Source organism: Poecilia formosa, unplaced genomic scaffold (assembly GCF_000485575.1).
Source record: "Poecilia formosa unplaced genomic scaffold, Poecilia_formosa-5.1.2 Scaffold13, whole genome shotgun sequence".
In the NCBI taxonomy this organism is placed as follows: domain Eukaryota; kingdom Metazoa; phylum Chordata; class Actinopteri; order Cyprinodontiformes; family Poeciliidae; genus Poecilia; species Poecilia formosa.
Genome location: NW_006799952.1, coordinates 4,398,193 through 4,411,806, shown reverse-complemented (window position 1 = coordinate 4,411,806; position 13,614 = coordinate 4,398,193). Strand labels below are relative to the sequence as shown.

Genomic DNA, 13,614 nt, shown 5'->3' with positions numbered 1-13,614 from the left:
GATCGGTGCCCTTTGACAAGTGCAGGAGGAGAAGGAGGGCGGGTCCTGAACGCATCACAGTCACAGGAGCGTCCCAAGCTCTATGGAACGCCTCGGGCTGTGGCCATGGCAGATGTTACGCTGCGTTCACGTGCAGTCAGAAATATGTACAAACAGTTGAAGCGTTTTAATTACCGTGTTGCAGAAAATGTGTCATAGAGCTAATTACATTTTAATGAATACGTGTGCCTTCTCCTATTCCTTATGATTGCAGTACTATCCAAGTCATTTGCAATATAGCATTTTTTTCTTTCTATGTTTAATCAATAGCATCAGTGTAGTTTTTGTTGTGCCTGATTTGCGTCAAATGTTAAATGTTTCAATAAATTAAAAATCTTTTATTGGCAATTCTATTAGATTGTTTGTTTGTTTTTTAGTTTTCACAGTTTTGGATGTAACAGTAGGGAAAAATACATTCACATATAACTTTCGTAAAGTACTGTTAAGATAAATTGTGAGGAATGTTTTGTTTTTTTTTGGTAACGTTTTAATAAACATCAACTTCTCTGATTGTTCAAGTGATTCTGAATTTAAAATAATTTTGTGATAGTGGACATTTAAAAAAAACTAAGTACATTACTAAATGTCTGAGTAACGTTCTATCACTTTGCATTTCGGTCTATTTGTAGTCTCCCCAGGCTCCTTTTGTCATTAGTTTACCTGGAGCACATGAACGCACCACTTCTAATAGCTTCAGTTATTTTATGGAACGGCTCCTCCTGGCGGACGCATCGTAAATTACAAAAGGCACAAACGTTTTTCCCTCTGTTTACTCGATTTGCTACCCTCTATTAGCTTGGATACGCCATGAGCGAAAGAGAACTTGTTGTTGTTACAGGTAAAATAAGAATTTGCTCAATGATATGTACACTCTTCATACTTTTTAAAAACACGTGTTGAATACACTTTGAAGGGTTTGGACCGTTCAGACAGTTCTTGGTGAACCCCAGCTGGATAACAGCCCAGGTGAGGTCCAATGTTTGGAAAACACAGTCCTGTTTACCGCTCTGGTTAATTTTAGCTGTGCGCTTCGTTTACCACAGGGATTAAAGTTGGCCGGGATGGGACAGCGCATCGATGTTTACATCAAGGAGCTGCCAGTTAGCTACAGTTCAACCCAGAGGATTATTGCTGAGCTTTGGCAGACCCTTAGACCGAAGGTAGAAATAAAAAATTGGGTTTAACACACCTAAAAAACCTAATAGAAATTATCATGCAAAGCATTCAAAATGGTAGTCTGTACTACTTTTGTTTGTTTGTTTTTTTGTTTTTGTTAATATAAAAGGATAAAGGAATAGATTAGTTGTTGGCATTATTTGCCTTGTTATTTTGCTCCTTAGGGTAACCACAATATGCCTATGAAATAAGACATGATATAACTGTGTGTAATTTTTGCTACAGAATCTATAGAGAATGCACATTTTTGAAACACAAAAAGGTGAATCTTGTTTGCATGCTTGTGTTCCCAGTTTGCTGTTCACCTGGGCATAGCCAGAGGTTCCAGTCTTGTCATTTTGGAGCAAACCGGTAAGAACAGCGGGTACAGCACCCGAGACGTTTGCAGCTTCTGTCCCACAGATCACCGCTGCATCGAAGGTGGCCCAGAGAAACTGGACTCTGTTGTTAATATGAGGGCCATCTCCAAGCACTTTAAGCAAGCAGGGATGGATGTGGTTCATTCTAGAGATGCTGGCAGGTAGGCAGCCAGCCCTTCTTCTGATCTGCATTAACAGATGCAAGTATAAGGTTGTGCTTTCTTCTTTACAGATACTTGTGTGATTTTGCTTATTACTGCTCACTGTATCATGGTGAGAGGAGAGCAGCTTTCATCCATATACCCTCATCTGGCAGCTTATCCTCGGCTGGCAGACTGGTACCTCTTCTGCAGGAAATAATTGTCATGATGCTTGATCAGCTGGAAGAAGTCAAATGTCATTCGGAAACATAGGTAGGTTTTCACTCAGCATGCCTTGAACTTTTTCACTATTGTCACGTTATAACTATACTGTGGGGTAATTCACTGAGGTTTGAAATGAAAGGTTAACAAAAAAAAAAAAATCTGCGAACTTTATTACTGAAATTTCACCACAGTATTGATTTAATTAAGCTCAGGGCCATTTAAGGGAGACTTCTCACTATACATGAATATGCTTTGATCTAAACTCGTATCTTTTTAGCTCAGTCTCAAGTATTTTACAGCCACCTTTAGGTTTTCTTCCAAGATTGTCCTGTACGTAGAAAAATTAAACAAACAAGCATAGTTCTCATTTACTTATTTATTCAAAATTTCGGAAAAAGGTAAAATACAAGAAATTCTCTTATACACATTTTTGAGACGGCTTGTCAAAAATACACCATCTCAGCTATAAGTGTGAAAAACAACTTTGAGGCCTCAGATACAGAGCTTGAAAAGAAGACAGAGACTAGAGAAAACAGTTTGATTATTCTTCCCCTGTCAAGTTATGAACACACAGAATTTAATAAGTGTAGTAGCAGTAGAAGACCAAGGCCCCTCCGAAGGTTTTAGGAATGCAGATGAAATAAAACAAAAACAGACATGAGTGAATCGATACACCTCAAACCTAATTATTGCAGGAGACTGCTGTGATGCCTTCTCCATAAACCTGACATTTTTTTTATGAAAATATTGAAAGAATGTGAGTATGATTATGCTTACAGTCTACAGTAAATTAAAGAGCGACTTGTGAAACTTTAAATTATCTTTTTCTAACTACGCTGTTCACTTGTTACCTGAACTACCCGTAATTTATGCAACATCCCTGTCCTGGCTCTGTCCATGTTGGAAATGCTGCACATTTGACAGGTTTGGGATCTAATAGTAACTGGTAGCTCATCCCTTAGCAGGTCAGTGACTGCTAAGAACTGAAAAACAAAAAAAAATATTTAACGATTTCTGGACAAACATAAACACACAGATATGTTAACGTCTTGAACTTTTTTGCTTGTCAGTGGTGGTTTCTGTAAAGAAATTCAGCAGCAACTTGGCTCTTTAAAAAACATGAAAAGATTGTTCAGTTGCATGATTAAGAGGACTGAGCACCAAACTTTTACATTAAAAGTTACCTTGTGGGTAACTTCTAATTTGAAAAAAAAGGAAAAGAAAAAAAAAAACTTTCCTCCAAGTCCATCAATATGCCAATGGCCATGAGTAAAACGTGCAGCTGAGGCTTTGAAAGAGGTTTTGAGGTGTTGGAGCTGCTTCGCTTCCTTGTACAGATAACATTTTTGGTGATGCTGTAAGATCCACTGTGGTGACTAAACTGGCAGCACTAAAAGTGGTGTGTGTATAGATACAGTGGAAACACAACCCCTGTTAAGATGCCTGCTTATATGTACAAAGTGAAATCATGATAAACCATGTCAGAACGTTTTCCTCCTTTAATGTACCACAAACTTGGAAAAACAAACCAAAAATCTTTGAGAGAAGAGCACAAAAGAGTTTCCAGGGCTTTAGATATTCCACGCAGCACAGTTCAAAGAGTCAACATCAGGTTGAGAAATTGGGGCGTAACAATGACATTACCAGAAACTGGACAACATGCGAAGTTAGCGGAAAGACGAGAAGAAAACTGGTCAGGAAGTCTGGCAAGTACTGACTGTGTAGCATGTGAGATGACGGTCTCCTGTGTTCTTTACGTGTCTAGGCTATGGAGTAGAGAGACAAACTGGAATCCAATCCGATTTAGCAAAAACACATTTGACATTTCCCAAACCCATGACATGAAAATGTGTTGCAGCTCAACAAAACCAGTGTTTAATTTTTTTTTTGGGGGGGCTATCTATTTCCAAAGGTGTTGAGAACAAACAAGGCACCTTAGTAAAAACATTAAAAAAAAAAACTTATACACACAGTGATTCAAAACGGTGGTAGCGTCATGCCTTGAAGCTAAGATCGAATGGTCCAATACAACATAGTTTAATGGGGACACATTTACGTTACAACAGTGTTTTGAGTGGGTCACATTAGAGAGGGTCAAAACTCTGAAATGGTTTATCTTGGTCCAACTCGTGAACTTGTCAGAAATCTGGCATTTTACCAGCGGTGTGTAAACGTTTTATATCCACTGTAATGTCTGAAAGATCAAAACTAAGAAAATCACATGGACGCAACATTTCTAATCGATACATGACAAAGAACCACATGGAGTTTACAGAAACGATAAAACTAAATAGTGGCTTTTTAGCTCTCTGCCACATATAATTGAAAAGTGTTTTTTTGTTTTTTAATGGTTGCAGAAGGTAGAAACGGGTACAAGGTGAGATTTTCCTTTTTCTTAGATGCTTTGTGTGAAAACTACATATCTGTCCTTGTTACATTCACAACACTTATCGATACTTCAGGCAAAAATTAAATGCTGTCGGTTTTGGGATAAAGTAAAGGTTTTAAAATGGCATTTCACCTGCAAGTAGAACCGCATATATATTTATATATATGTAGTGTGTTTTTTATTCATTTCATTCTTGGAGGTAAATAATGCATTTCCCTTTCTTAATATTTCCTGTGTCATCTTTTTAAGGTTTCTTCATAAATACATTTTCGATGAGATTCTGATGGTTGTGGTTTGAGGATTTGAAGGTTGTGACAATAGGTCGGAACTCAGTGGAGATGGAATGTTTGGCTCTGTTTCATCACATACTAATCCACACTGGTTGTTTATGATCCAGCTGAAAAACAATGACGTTTTGTCAGCTCTGTGGTGTCTTTATTCCAAATTCGAGATAGAAACCTGCTTTTTTCGTAAAACCAGTCATGTGGGCACTCACGAGCCGAACTCATTCCACCTTCTGTCCCAGTCTGCTTTGTATGAGGTTTTATCTAGATCACTTTTTAAAAATTTAACCAGGTGAGATTTCTCCTAAAATTTAAGAGTGAGATGTATTTGTTTTTGCTTATACACATATTTAAAAAGAGTGAGGTAGATATATGCCTGAATGAAAAAAAAACAACAACAAACAAACAAAAAAAAAAACAACAAGTACCCTCGCCATGACATCAAGGACAATGCATACATAAAATAATAAAAATATTAAACCAAGTTTGTACTTATTTATGGGGCATTTTTACAGTGATTTTTACTGGTATTCAAAAGGAAAATACAACAATAAATAAATAAACACTCCCACAAGGAAAATAAGTTTAAGAGGAGAAAAAAAAAATAAAAAAGAAAATCACCAGGCAACATTAGAAATCCTTCAACACACTTTTTTTTTTTTACTATTCAGCCATTTTAAGACCTTTTATTTTCAATCATGACATTGAAACTTGTTCCCTTCCCTGGACTTTAACCCATCCTTTATTTGGCTTTCAGATGCGGCTTTTTGAAATCTCATCTTGAAATTTTGATACTAGCAGGAGCGATGTCATTTTGTGCTTGAGAGGGTAAAATGAAAATTGCAAACGTTAAATGCTTAGAATATGTGGTTGACATATTTAAGGCAAACAAGAGAACCCAGTTAGCCCTATTCACTGGAGATTAGGCATGAGATGGATGGGTTTACCAAACCAGATCTGGTCTGAAGTGCCGTCTTGTATGTCGGAGCTAATCCTGACTTTGAAAGGAGGCACAGGGAGGGGAGGTTTGCTGTTAGAGGCCAGCAAAGGGAAGGGAAGAGGAAACTGTTTCGCTTTAGAAAACATGAGCGGGGTGACTTAGGAGGGAGCAAAAGGTGAGGCAAGTAAAGGAGAGGAGAATGTGTGGGGAAAGCAAAGCCTTTACTTTAACCTGAGATTAAATCGTACCTAGGAGGCAACACTAGGCACAGTGCTAAACAATAATAATAGAAAAAAAACAAAGGGTGCAGAAGTACAAGCTCACACATCGAGCTAACATGTTCATCTCTAATAATAATATATAATTGACAAAACAACAAGAGACATAGTCATTAAAAAAAAAGGCAATGAATGAAATTTAGTGTTACTCAAAATCTTGAGGGGTAACTTTCTCTTTTATTTTTTATTTTTTTTTTGTTTTAAACAGAGCTTAAAGATATAAAAAGGGACTGCTGTGGAGATCATAAAATAGCAAACCTGAAGGATTTCTCTATATATAGATATATTTATATATATAACATCCAAAAAGAGAAAAAAGAATAAAATAGCAGCTTTGTTCTGTACAGACATAGAGGCAAACATTTTTAAAAGTATAAAAAAAGTTTTATTTTGTTTTAATTTTTTTAAAAGTGACAAAACCCAATGATGTGTATAAAAATGATCCTGCAGTCTAAAATGCAACTGTAAGACCTTTCCTGTGTGTTTGAAATGCAAGAAAGACCAATAATGACCCTTTTTAGAGACTTGAACGTTTGCCTCTACGCTACTAAATCTGATCCAACAGCCTCTCGATTGATGCCTCCAGTTTGTTGCTGTGGTTTTGATGCCACCGGATCTGAACAGTGTTCATCTCAAAACTTTGAGAAAGTAAAGCAGGGCGACAAGCTGGGCGGTCAGGTCTAGAGGACCAATGATTTGCACTGAAACATATTTCAAACCAAAGAATAGACTGAGATAGCAATTCAGAGTTGCTGTTTTTTTGGATCAAACATATGTGAAAAGGGATTTTCCTGAGGTGGAACAAATTTTTAATTGTTATGGATATTATTAAGCCCAAAGAAAATAAAAAATCTATTTTATATTATACACTAATCAAAATGCTACAAGAACTTCTTATTTTTTTTTATTCTGAACTCAAGAACTGTAGGTACTATTGGTAGTTGAATGTCTTTAATAAATTATAATCATATTTTCAAATGTTTTATAACATGATTTGAGTGCATCTGTACCATGCTGATATGTTATATTTTTTGGTTCATTCTGTGAGAAACCACAAGTGCTGTTTATATTAATTTCTTAAAATTCAGCCAAACTGGGCAATTCTGTCTTATTACTGAGTTTCAGCCATAATAATTTTGGGGCTCATCTGTGATTGGTTTTTGAACCAAATGTTTAATTGATTAGGCTTAAGTGGTTTCTGGTCATTCGACTTGGGACTGGATGATAAATATGTTTTTCCCCTAATGCAGATCAAATCCCTTACTCAGATCTCCCCCGGCCATAAAAAAAAAAAAAAAAAACTCTTTAGCATCCAGACAGAGGTAAAAACAATAGCCCAATAATTTAGTTTTCCATGACAGATGCTAAATTAACAAATAAATTGGTTTGCAAATGAAAACAGTCCTGCATCATGGACTTTTAGAGAAGTGATACACTTGAAACAACTCTGACATTTTATCATCCTGGACGAGAGAGCCATCAGCTCATTGGCACAAAAGCTGCTCATGTTTTGTTAAAAGCTACATTCTGGCTAATGATCTTGCAAAAGTGGAAAGATTAGTGGAGGGCTGCAGCACAAAGATCCGTCAAGGTACCATGTCTTGATGGGAGTGTCTACAAAGCTAAAACACTTACAACAGTAGGCAGCCAGCAAACAGAGAGTAGCTTTACGTGACCTTTCTCAATACCAGTACTAACGATAAAGTGTTAGGAACTTGATGCCTTTATGAAACAGCCTTTTTATATTCTGCCGTCTCTTAGCCTGTCTCAGGTGTAAATATAATGCTAAACATTGATTGCATAATCAGTTTTTAGACAGATTGTACTGTATTGTTAATTTTAAACCCTACAGAGTAACTTGTAATTAATTTTCCCATATTTTCCATTTATTTCCCATGTATTTAAATTGCTGATGTTTGCTCTCTCATGCTGTACATACAGTAGTTTGTTCAGATATTTTGTTTAGTAGTTAAAAATGTTGCAATCTTGTCAGCTCTCAGTGGTAACAGGGATTTGTATTTTCCCTGTAATATCAGTTATCATGTTTGTTGCAAAAATAGTTCCCAGTCAATTATAATCTTGTCAAAATGAGACCCAAATAGCATCTTAACCTTTGGAGCCAGACTCGTTAAAAGTAATTTCTAATGCTGGATTAAGTGAGAGGACAGCTGCAACTTTTATTATCCTGACAAATCTGAGTTGTGGTTTGTCACTGAAGTCAGAGGTTGAATGTAATTAGAGTGATTAAGGAATGACTTTACATGTCTCGCTATGTAATGCTATGAATCCTAAATATATCGAAATATTTTTACATTGCCTCACCCAGCTCCGTGTCTTATGTTTTATGCTTCAAATATGGATTTTTAAAACCTCTATCTACTTTTTGTTTAATTAATATGGAAGGATAAAATATTTTTTATGAAGCAGTTGCTCAGAACTAAAAATCAATTTTATTGTTTGCTTAATGAACTGTTTTTCAATGCATACATTGCGGTTGTTATTTTTAAAAAATAGGATTGATTGGAATGAATACTGTACTGTAGTTTTAGTATCAATGTGTGCTTTTGAGGATCTGACTGTATGCAGTAACAGATTTACAGCCAAAATGATTTATTTATTATCAACTTTTATCGCTATCAACATAAATAGCACAACATAGTGCGATCAAATCCAAAGTCTGCATTCTCCAATCACAATGTTGTGGCTGCTCATGACTTGACAGTCACGTTTTTAAGTAGAGTCTTGTAGCTGGTATTGTGTTTGGGCTGGCTTCTGCTTATGATGTGTTATTTGACCCAGCATAATCTGGTAACCCTTGCATTTAAATTTAGTAAAAACATTCTAAGTTGTATGGCAAGTAATTTATTTTTTTCTTTATTGCACAGGAGGATTTGATTTATCATTAACTCCGAATCACAGTCTTGAACAAAAAAGAGGACACCCTTAGGAGACTGAAGGAAAAGTTTGATTTGGCAAAAGTTTGGCAGATACAAAACAGGCCTACCAATTTAACCCACACCTGACAGGATCACGTAGAAAATAATAATATTTAAGAGTCTTATTTTTAAAGGAGATGTTGCCACACAACATGAACCCGGCTGGCTCACAAAAAGGAGGAGCTTTACCGTAATGTAGAGAGAATGATGGGATTCTATAAATAGACGCTCAATATATTCATCACATCCTCTCCGAAATCCTCAGGACAAAAGTGCTCTTCTGTTGGTTTTGCTGGCAGATATGCTAAAAAGATTTATTTTTCTTGAGTTCATGTAGAAGTCTGTGTGCCAATATACATCCTTATGTTGTTTTCCTCCTCGAAGGGCTTGTATGTAACAATGTAGGCCGCACAGGAAGGAGCCCCCCAATGTGTCTGAGCCACCAAACTCCACGTGCCTCAGCAGGTTTCTGTGCTGTCTTACCGTTTTCAGAGTTTGTGTTCTCTGGTCGTTGCACGCCTTAAATGGAGTGGAGAGACTGGCAACACAGTAGAAACAAAGTAATTTTCTTACCTCGCCCCAACTCTCCTGAAGAGACAGAGGTTTTAGTTACCCTGTGCGAGAGGAAGAGGAGATGCTGGACTGATATCAGCAGGCCGACGACTGGGGCAGCGGTAACGCCCGCTCGTTCTTTCTGCCTCCATTCATGTGTGCGTACGGCTCCAACTCGTCAAAGTTGGGCCGCAGGACCACCACAGGCCCGTTGGCCAAAGCATGTCCTGAGTGCTTGTCCGAGCCCTGTCCCGAAGACGTCATGGCCGAGGACAGAGGCCCGGGTGGCGAATGGGACACAGATCCTAGTAAGGGAGTACTCGGGCCTTGCAAGGGGGACAACTGCTGCGAGGAAGGAGGTGACCTGCTTCCCATGCACCCAGTCGGGGGAACGCAAGCAGCTGATGGTTGCCTGGTAGACACAGGGTCCAGTGGAATGTTCTCCATGTTCTCCACCTCCATGTCGAGCTCCTCCATGTCCGGCGGCTTGTTCTCCTCACTGTAGAAGAAGCTCACCTCCTGGAAGTGGGGATCCAGATCCCCTTTGATGCTGCTGATGATCTCCAGGAAGGACGGACGCATCTTGGGGTTGTACTGCCAGCACATCCTCATCAGCTCAAACCTGAGGGGAGCACAGCGTATGAATGCCATGGCGATTAAAAAGAATTTGCTCTTTAAATTTTGAACTTTTTTAAAGAAAAAAACAAAAAATCTGAGCCGTATGTTTTATTTTGGCCCTGATAACACCACTTTGGATTTTTGAAAACTGATAGATTATAATATTCTGTTTGGCCAATCAAAATTATTTCAAAAGTGGATAGATGACTTTTCTGCTGCAGCACTTTAACAACTTGCTGTAATTGATGGAACCAAGAACTCTTCTCTCAGCTCTTTCTGCCAAGTTATTTGGTTCAGGGGTGCAATTATTTTTTATATTGTACCAGGCTGGTTTGAATAGCTTTTTTCATCCCAGTAAAAAAACTGCATTTATTACTTGTTTACTTGGATTCTCTTGACTGATATTCAAAGACCAATAGACAACTGTGACACAAAAACAACAAGAAAAGGAGTCTGTAATGTTTTCAAAGCGCTGTTAAGCACAGCCAAAATTAATGTATTGTCAGGGTTTAACATCCACCTTGTGCTTTAAAAGTGGCTGAAATAAGTAATGTGCCCCTGAGAAGTAAATTTTCAATCAAAGTTAAGATTCATTTTGCCCTCTGACAGTCAAAGCAGGAAGAAATGTGAACGAGTGCAGCTTTATGGAGATTTAGGCCAAATTAAAATGCACTACATGTGTACAAAGAGAACAGAAAAGTGAAAACAGATTTAAAGAACTTTACAAAAAGCAAGGTTATTAATGCTGCACTATAAAATAAGATTCCTAAATTACACTCCAGTGTCAGAATCCAAAATTTTATGCAAAAAACTGAATAACGAGACTGAGTAAGTTGATGCATAGAATTTTTTTATATAGAGAACTACTTGTACTGCAATGGTTTAAGCAATTTGGAGGCATCCCTAGATGCAGCGTTTAATCATTGTAAGTCTGTTTCTCACCAGCAGGTGGCAGGAGAGACTGACATTTCTGAGATTTTGTGCTCTTTTGACATTTAAGCTCAGTTTGCTGATGTGTTTTGACTTTCAAGTTGTGTACAAGCAAAATATTAAAGTTATAAATTATAGTAACAAGTTATAGATTTACATAAATAGGCTTAGCTGCTGTCTTTCCATCTTCTTCTACAGGTGTGAATACAAAAAGCATCTCCCATCTGTTATAAATCTGCCCTTTTTTAATTCACTCAAATGCTTCAAATATGTTCATGACTATGTCTCCTCTCCCATAATGTCTAGTTTTCTAACAAAGACTAATCTTTGGTGCAGAGGCGTATTGACACTGCTTGTAAATTTAGAAGTTAACTTTATGGCCGCTTCAAAGATTTGCCATTTTGATGTTTTTCTACCACAGCACAATGCGTGCAGTTAGATCCGTTATGTAAAATCCACTCAGTGGAGCAGTAAGTCTTCCTTCAGGTTACTGTGCCAGGCCAGCAACCGAGCTTTGGGAATGTCAAAACAACACCATAAAAAGAGAGAATTATTACAGTTTTGTGTGGTTCTGCACCACATGCCGCAACTTCAATTATACACAAACAAGCTAAGAATACTCTCTAAGGCTCACTGACATAAACACCTCAGCCATCTCAGGCTCCGTTACCACTGTTCCCCCTCAGTCTTGTTTGTCTTCTCTCCTTGAGGTCTTCTTGGCGTTCAGAATCAGTCCTGCAGCTAGGTGCCAGCTGTTCTCCTCCCAGAGAAATTTGAGGTAGAGCTTGCCTAAGCCCAGGTCTAACTTCTTATTCTGGAGCAGCAGAGGGGGTGGCTGACTTTTTTTTTTTTTGTTTGTTTTTGCCAGAATTGCAGGAAGCATCTCAAAGTTGACATATGATGTCCAAACCCACGCAGAGGAGATTTCTAATGAAAAGAAATCTAATACTTTTGGCTGTGCTGACACACCACAGTAACCTGCCTTCTGCTTCGCCCAACATCTGGTGTCCAGCACACTTGTTGATGCTAATTTATAAAAGGGGTTTAAAAAGCTGACTTCTTGTCAGCATCTTGTCATTCGTGCTATTAGTGGAAACTCATTTCTAACCTGTCGTTAGAAATGAGTTGTTTCAATTGTGTATGCCATGTAAATATAGCCTCAGCTAGGCTACCTTATACTTTGCTGTTTATTCCTTCTGTCAATGTTTTGTTTAGCACTAGACTGGTGTCCATTACCATCCTGAAATTCCTCACCAGGGTTTATCAGTGCTCATCTCAGCCGGTGTCTAATTTCAGGCACTGGTCAAATAACACAGTGTCAGTGATGCAGATTTTAAACTGTTGTGACCAATAAGATGCCGAGTGTCGCATGAAAATACTGTGGAGGTATTGCACTTGGTGAGCCCATTCTATACATCACTGATTTTTCTTTTTTTTTTCCTCCTTTGTTCTTAGCTAATATAAATATGGGCCCTCTTCCAATCTGGTGGCCAGTTGCTAAGAAAAATCAGTCACTCTATCACATCATATTTATACATAGAAAGCTATGGATTGACAAATTTAATGTTTACTGAAACTTTTAGACTTCATAAGAAACACAAATGTAAAGAATTCCTCAATTTACACTTCTTTTAAACCTATTATTAGAGCCCCATAACCCCGCAAGCAGGTGTAATAAATGGACGGATAAATGATCCGTAATAATTGTACTGCAACAATAAAAACTGGCTCATTGTACGTTTTGTAATACGTCTTTAACAGAGTTGTCAATAAAAGTGACTGGCACAAAGTAGTCCCTTTTGTTCGTAACCCTGCTTGAAAGAAACAACTTTAGTCCGTAGGCAAGTTGTGTGACTCACAGCTACCTGAGGAATACTTTGCATGGAGATGTTGAGAAACATCCAAATATGACTCATCTTACTGCATGTTCTCCTCCCTACTTCCACTTTGTGTTATTCCCTCTATTCATCGCTCTTTGTCTAAATGTCTGGCTTCAGTAGTCTTCCTCAAGTCTCCTTTAAAACGCCAAAGCACAGGCGGCCATGAGCAATGGCCTGACTCCACTGCATGCCGCTCAAAGTCAAAAAAAGAAAAAAAAAGCTAAGCCCTTACTCCAGCACCACCTCTGTAACACAATCCACACACTCCTGTAATCAGGACAAAACTGTTGGGGCTGCCATAGAAACCGGAGGTTTGTGCCTGCACAACACTCAGCCCTATTTTTTGTTCTGCTTGCTCTCTTTCTAAGGTGAGGTCAGCCATGTGGAGCGGCAGGGGAGAGCACAGAATGCCTTCTTATTGAGGTCAAAGAAACGCATACAGTGTATGCAGCTCTACACGCTGACAAGTCATCTGTCTTCTATTTCCGCCTCTCAGAAAGCAAGAATGTTTTCACAAATAAATCACAAATATGTTAATGGCTTCTGATGCGCTTATTCCTGTTGCCTGTCCCTCTCGATAACAATTCCCACAGTCGGAATGACCGGCATCTTTCACACGCCGGTTGTGGCATTCCTTCTATGGGCCGATATCGACGAGTGAGGAGGCTCCCGGCTGCCAGCTGACCGTCTAAGTCATGCCGTCAACCGGCTGCTTTTAACCGCTGACTTTAATGTCAGCCCTCACTGCAGTGTGTGCACGCGGTATCTCTTACTCTTAAAACCTCAACCTAAAATAGACGCGTGGTAAAATATTGACGGGACAGAAGAGGCACAGAGAGCAGTTCATTCTTTCGATCACAAGACTTAC

At 38.4% G+C, this 13,614-nt stretch overlaps 2 protein-coding genes across 3 annotated transcripts in view; one reads left to right on the top strand and one right to left on the bottom strand.

Moving 5' to 3' along the window:
- Nucleotides 1–296: 296 nt before the first annotated feature.
- Nucleotides 297–13,610, top strand: pgpep1l (pyroglutamyl-peptidase I like). 2 transcript variants are annotated; one of them, XM_007545731.2, is made up of 6 exons: nt 297–877; nt 953–1,005; nt 1,083–1,199; nt 1,509–1,735; nt 1,807–1,987; nt 13,115–13,610. In XM_007545731.2, the coding sequence occupies exons 1-5, from the start codon at nt 847–849 to the stop codon at nt 1,985–1,987; spliced, it is 609 nt and encodes a 202-aa protein (XP_007545793.1). In that variant the 5' UTR covers nt 297–846; the 3' UTR covers nt 13,115–13,610. The 2 variants fall into 2 exon arrangements, with proteins under 2 accessions (XP_007545793.1, XP_016523694.1); XM_016668208.1 differs by lacking the exon at nt 13,115–13,610 and adding an exon at nt 8,716–8,794.
- The window catches only part of igf1ra (insulin-like growth factor 1a receptor), a 90,062-nt gene continuing 78,748 nt past the window's right edge, over nt 2,301–13,614 (bottom strand). Inside the window, exon 21 of the mRNA XM_007545733.2 lies at nt 2,301–9,940. Coding sequence (XP_007545795.1) covers nt 9,415–9,940 — 526 coding nt within the window. The 3' untranslated portion in view covers nt 2,301–9,414. The remainder of the gene's footprint in view (nt 9,941–13,614) is intronic.